The 6,470-nt window shown below is 38.2% G+C and overlaps 1 protein-coding gene across 1 annotated transcript; it reads right to left on the bottom strand.

Annotated features, from left to right (window-relative positions):
- Positions 1-1,806: 1,806 nt before the first annotated feature.
- On the bottom strand, positions 1,807-5,992 carry ccr8.2 (chemokine (C-C motif) receptor 8.2). Its single transcript, XM_008323917.3, has 3 exons — positions 5,767-5,992; positions 4,944-5,021; positions 1,807-3,970 (listed from the first exon to the last, which is right to left on the bottom strand). The coding sequence occupies exons 2-3, from the start codon at positions 5,009-5,011 to the stop codon at positions 2,893-2,895; spliced, it is 1,146 nt and encodes a 381-aa protein (XP_008322139.1). The 5' UTR covers positions 5,012-5,021; positions 5,767-5,992; the 3' UTR covers positions 1,807-2,892.
- Between the last annotated feature and the right edge of the window lie 478 nt (positions 5,993-6,470).

The raw sequence follows: 6,470 nt of genomic DNA, 5'->3' as shown, positions 1-6,470 counted from the left end.
AGAACCTAGTGAAGGCATTAACCACAAAATGGAAAAAACCTCTCTCTCACCATCTCTTTCTCTGTGTGTGTGCGCGTGTGAACGTGTGTGTTAACACAGTAAAGAAGAACTTGAGTCAAGATCTTATCTCCGTTCCACAGATGCTTCTCTTCTGTTTCGTTCCCTCTACTGCCTTTCTCTGGCATTCATGACAATTTTTTTTTTTTTTTAAGTTTTTTTTTTAAAGTACTGTACTTACATATTTTGTAAAAGTGTAAAAAAAATTCGGTCTTGCAAATTAACACACTTGACCAGCAGTGTTTACTGTATAAACTGTATCTGCAGTGCGATATTTGTCACGTGATGCAGAACACAGTGTTTTTGCATAAGCATAAACACAACTGTTCTTAACAGGTGTCAGATCAGTACTGTCTCTTCTGCACAAAACCACAGAACAAGTGTGTATACACTTGTGTATTCAATTTCCATGCAAGGTCAGGAAGTGTGAGGTGATGCATGCTGGGTGAGCGTTTCACCTATCTGTCGCATTTTTAGCTCTGATCTGATTTTAGTTTGTATTGATTTAATTTTTTAATTAGTTTTTTTTTTACTGTAAAACAAAAACAAAAAACCTGTGCACAAAACGAATGTGTGCTTCACTGTACAGTCAAAGATGGTGGAAAGTTGAGAGCAAAGTTAGCAGTCTTTATCATTTGGCCAGTTAGAATTTAAAGAAAATGTATACTGACTGATTTTGAAATGAAGACAAAGGTTTCCACCACACAGATAAAAAAAAATATGATGAACACGAATTATTATCAAAATGTATTTAAAAATAATAATAATTCAATGTCTCTGTGTGTGTAACCCTAATGGTCAATAAATGATGCACTGTACTGGTCGTTAAAAGATGAATAACGTGTGCAGCAATTTGCTCAACCACTAGATGACACCAATGAGCTGATGTACTTTGTTATACCAACTGGGCTACCAACTAAGTTAACAGTTGTTTTCAAACCATAGCTAGAGATAACAAGTGAGGCGGGATTGACGAAAGATTTAAATTGAGAGATTTAAAAAAGAGATTTAAGAGAAACAAGATTGAGATGAGACTGAGATCGTGGTTGAGTTTATCTATCTATCTATCCATTCCTCCATTATCTACCGCTACGGTTGTGGGGGAAATTGAAATTTAATTGACATAAATATGATTTAGATGAGATAGGACTGTGATGAGATTGAGATAATGTAGGAGCCAACGATTAAATTGAAATAGAATAACTAAAAGACATGAAGTAGAATAAAAAAAGAAAATAGGAAATAAAATAAACTCTTTACTGGAGAGCACTTATAAAAAATATATATTGTACAATATTTATACAGTAGTAAACATTACAGTGGCAGGAGGAAAAAATATTTTGCATGGAGTAAATGGGTGAAAAAGATGTTTACCCTGGAATGCACCTGGTGAAGATGGAGGAAATGTTGTTAACAGACACTAGTTTTATAACCTTTGTTATATTATTGTGAATGAAAATAAATGTGGGAGCTGGGGGGTCCTGACAATAGTGAAATGTTGTAAAGTTCAGGATCCACTGCAACAAACATGACATTTAAACACTTCATTCACAGCAAAACCCTGCATGACTCATCCTCCACCCTCTGCCTCAAACAGGATGTGGACTCAAGACTTTTCTAATGTACCTAACTTCATTTTGTACAGATTCAATTCTCTGAACGCCACGGGGCAAAATAACACATCAGTTACTTTACTAGATCAGGTCACAGGTGTTGGTTTATTAGAAAAAAATAGGATAAACACACACATTAAAAATTACAGCTGTTTATTTTCTGTAAAATAGTCACCACTCCAGTTGCCGCCATATTGAATTACAATTATTTACAATTGTGTATATGAATATGAAATAAAACATGAAATAGAAACAAACTTCAGGTACATAGTCTAACACATTCCTTTGCATTGCATTAAGGGTCAGAATTCATTATTTTAAAATAAATACACATATATTTTGCTATCTCACAGTGTGTGTGTTAAGTTGACTTTCACACTTCCTCTTTCAGACTGTTTTTTTTTTTACTGCAAACATTTTACTGCAGATGCTTTTGAAGTCTGCAGCACCAATGTTGATGCAACAAAAAATGTTTTGCTCTTGAGAGTCAGTGAATTCACCACGCTCTCTATTCTGTCCGCGTTTTTATTTGTTGAAATACATGATTAATGCAATATGGATGCTGTATTCAAGGCTGTTGCAGTTTGAATGTATATACAGTACATTTAAATGTATAGGTCTTTGAAGATGATGATGTGCACTTGGAAACACAGGGGGAATTGTTCAGTATATTTATCATTTCTGTTACAGAGCACCCAATTGCATGTAATTACCTTATGCTATCTGTACTAATGTCTACAGTGTAGTAGACCACTAGGCATATATACTGTGTGTGTGTATATATATATATATACACACACAAACACTCAATAGAAGAGTATGCAGGAAGTTCTGGTTTCCTTTATTGGAAAATTGCGTTCTAACTCCCAGGGATGCTGCCCTCTGCTTATGTTTTATTGTTAATGATTAGGGCATTACCTAACGGACATTTAACTTAAAGTAATGCTGGTTTTAACCAAAAAGGTCAAATTAACTTTAGCAGCCCACTCAACTTATGGACTAGGGCTTTTAAACAACATCTGCAACGCCACCTGCTGGAGATATGCTTCTGCAGTGTTGAAGAAAAACAATATTTTCAGGAATGTCCTCTAGGTGGATTATTATCGATGGACGTTAATTATTGTGTCACGTTAATTAATTCCAGAAGATGTGTTCATGGACAAGTGGAAAACTGTTCCTTTTGGAAAACAACAGGAACATGGCCAATCTGATAGCTGTCTCTTCACACACCAGTGCTCCTCTCATCCAGGCTGGTGGTTTGTGAATAGGTGGAGCCAACTCTGCTGTCCTGTGGTATGCAGGTCTTGATCATCTGGCACAGCTTACAGGGAGTCTTGTTTACCAACTTGATCAGGTGTCGTCTGAATTTCTCTCCAACAAATACGTACAGGAACGGGTTGAGGCAGCTGTGGGAGTAGGCAATGGCCTCGGTCACTTCTAAGGCCAATCTGATGGCTTTGCTGCTTTCACACTCTGTGTAAATGTGCAGCAGCTCCAGTGCCTTGAAGAACGATGTGACATTGTAAGGAATCCAGCAGCTGAAGAAGGCAGTTACAACTATGACCACTAAACGGATGGCCTGTTTCTTTGACCTCTGACTCAACATCAGTCTCCAGATGATCCTTGAGTAGCAGAAACAAATGACAATGGCAGGAATGATAAGACCTATGATGTTCATTTTAAAAAGACTGAAGACTTGCCAAAAATGGGAGGCGTTGGTGTCCCAATATTCCCCAGTGCCTGCATAATATTCAGGAAAGCACTTAGTTATGTTGCCAGAGGTTTGTTGTTTGAGAAAGGTCAACTCTGGAAATGAAGCTGTGAAACCTGCCACCCAAACCACAGCAGCTGCAACCATGCCAAATGACCTGGTCCGTACCTTCAGAGCGTAGACGGCATGAACTATAGCCAAGTATCGGTCAATACTCATTAGAGTAACAAAAAAGATCCCGCTGTAAAAAACAATGTTATAAATGCCCAGGACCACTTTGCACATACCATCTCCAAACAGCCACTGGTTATGGGCTTGGTAGGCAAGGAAGGGGAGGGAGCACATCAACAGAAGGTCAGCGACAGCCAGGTTCAGGAGGCAGACATCAGTCATGCTGCGAAGTCGTACTCCACAGGAAATGACCCAGATGACCAGAGAATTACCAAAAAGGCCAAGAAGAAAGAAAATGCTGTAAAGAACTGGAAGGAAAATGGCTCCGTGACGTTCATACACACATAATCCAATGTCCCCATCGGGTAGGTTGTAGTAGTAGTAGTAGTAGTTTTCAGTGGATGAAGCTGGAGTAGAGCTGTTGGGAAAGAATAGACCAGAGGTTGGTTGGAAGAACAGATCTTTTTAAAGACCTTCAGTCAAGGTTTACAATGAGAACACCCACTCTGCAACACATCCAACTGCTTTGTGCACTGTCTAATGCCTCCCCTAGGGAACGCCAAAGAGAAACAGGGGAGGCATGCATGAACCAAAATGATTTGCTGTTGCAAATAATAGCTTATGAATGTCTTTTTTTTTTTTAAAAAGTTGTGAAAATTAAATGGTTTCAAATGCATTCTATCAGTTGTTATTGAAACTCACTGCCAGGAGCACACAGAAGATGCATTTACTGCAGAGGTGTGTGTGGGTTAAGGCTCGGCTGTCCTGACCTACTGTATAGGGGAGGCTCACATTCACCCACTCTGAAAACCCCTGCTTTAGATGGATAACCCAAAGTATTTGCTGGAAACACATGAACTGATTTTTTTTTTTTTTTTTTATCTGGCTGCAGTAACGCATGGTCTCTCCTCGCCCCTTATTTCTTAGGTCATTTTCTTTAACTCTTTCTCTTCTATCTCTAATATCCTTTAACTTCTTAACCTTTCACTTACTTTACATACTTGTATATCTTCCCCGGTAAATATTTGATATATGTATATAATCTACTTAGTTTGGCTTTATTTTCTTACAATTTAAAAGATGTGGAAAAAGACGGCTCTATGATCCACCCCAGGACTCCATGAAATTTGATTCCATGTTTTTGCGAAATGCTCTTTCGACAGGCAGACAGAAGAAACATTGAACACAGAATACGCACATATGCAATAAACTGTACTCCTGGTGATTATTTTCGCCAGGAATACAGAAGAAATACTACTCTACTGTTGCACTACAGTAAATTCTGCCAAAGCTGTGAGTAAAGCAAAGCAGTAGCTGCAGTAAAGGTAAACAGAGATTAAAAAAACAGGATTGAAGTTGTTACTGCGTGCCAGCTGTAGGTTTAATCTCACCCTTGTGCGTCCTGTGTTGATGAATTCTCAGTTGTGCTGAAAGCAGTGACAGCGAGAGTCCCAGTCATGGTTTCTTTTCTACAAAACAACAAAAAGAACATGATGTAATTCCTCTCAAGATGATAAAAAGAAGAAAAGAAACATCTGTCCAACTTTCCGGGAATCTTAACACAGCACAGTCTCCTTATGTTTTGAGCGGAGACTGTGTCCAGTGGAGCACAGTCACCCTGGACATTTAACAAAATATTATTTACACACTACACATGTCTTTAGACTTTTCCCGTCATCACTAAAGTTGTCGTATAATGCTTTCAAAGTAGATTTTCACTCACATTCCCTTTGCTTAGAAGCCATTGTCTATTCAAATATATACTTAAGTAATCTGGTTACTACCTTCTAATCGAACAGTTTAATAGATTTGTTCCTGTTTATTCTCTTTTCATACGCATACCTTATATAATTCCCTAACCCTATATACAATTTTATTTCCAAATGCTCTTTTATAATTTCTCCAAAATATCTAAAATGTCGCTGGAAACATAGAATAGCTGTAACTTGAAAGAAAACTTTTACAAATAAGTTTTTAACAACTATTTAATTGGACTCACAAAACACGCAATGTCAACTCTTGGACTGAGGTAAATGCAAACCCCCCTCTCCCCCCAAAAAAAAACCACAAAGGGGAAGTCGATGGGTCACAAATAAAGACTTCACGCACAATAATGTTGTTATAAATACAACTTAGGCATCTCGCCAGAGCTTGAGGTTAGTTGGTGATGACAGTGACCGTCATGTCTGTAAAAGCAGTAAAACCAAACATTACCTTTACAAACCGTTCCACAGTTCGGTTCCTCTGGTTTTGGAGATCCAAACAGTAATGCACTCTGAAGAGAACTGGTTTACACAATGAAGTGCATTAAAGCTGCCAAGCGTTTAATAACAAAATGCTTTTGCTTGCCCTGCCTTGCCTTGACATCTGGGTGGGCTCGTGGTTAACATCTATATATTTTGGTTTCCGACTTATGCAGACTTTTGCACGGTGCTCTGCTGAAAGACCAAGAGTCTGTGGGTTAACTGAGCCACAGGTTTTCATATCTGTAGTGTAAGAGTTAGGGCCACACACCTGCTGCAGCTGAAGGCCAAAAATGCTAAGGCTGCAACAAGAATAGTTCCTGTAATGTGGCACGAAGTAAGACATTTACAATTGTTCAATCTGAAAAAAATTTCAGGCTCCAGGGGAGAGGTCTGACTAAGACCTGAAGGTCATATTAAGATGTGACTGTTGCATTTTACAGAAATGAATGCCTTACTTTGAACTAGAGAGGAGGAACTGTGAAGTAACATCTAAAAAACAAACAGTTGCTCATCTCTCGTTATTGTTCTTCGACACAATGTTTCTGCTCTAACGCTCCCCGTCTAATCATTATAATCTGTGAAAATGACTGTTTGAATATTTCCAGTAATCTTAGGCACTCTTGGACTTAATAGACTAAGTAGTTATTTATGGCCCGTCTAGACATCTAATTA

The sequence above is a fragment of the Cynoglossus semilaevis genome, chromosome 13 (genome assembly GCF_000523025.1).
Source record: "Cynoglossus semilaevis isolate Cse_v1.0 chromosome 13, Cse_v1.0, whole genome shotgun sequence".
Lineage (NCBI taxonomy): Eukaryota > Metazoa > Chordata > Actinopteri > Pleuronectiformes > Cynoglossidae > Cynoglossus > Cynoglossus semilaevis.
Note: the sequence above shows the minus strand (reverse complement) of the source record. Positions and strands in the feature narration are given on the sequence as shown.

What these genes read in the sequence shown, in the direction of transcription:
- ccr8.2 (XM_008323917.3), bottom strand. Translation starts at nt 5,011, where the DNA reads ATGACTGGGACTCTCGCTGTCACTGCTTTCAGCACAACTGAGAATTCA. An exon ending in TCAACACAGGACGCACAAGG is followed by an intron (nt 3,971 to 4,943) that starts GTGAGATTAAAC and finishes CTTTCCCAACAG; the next exon opens with CTCTACTCCAGCTTCATCCA.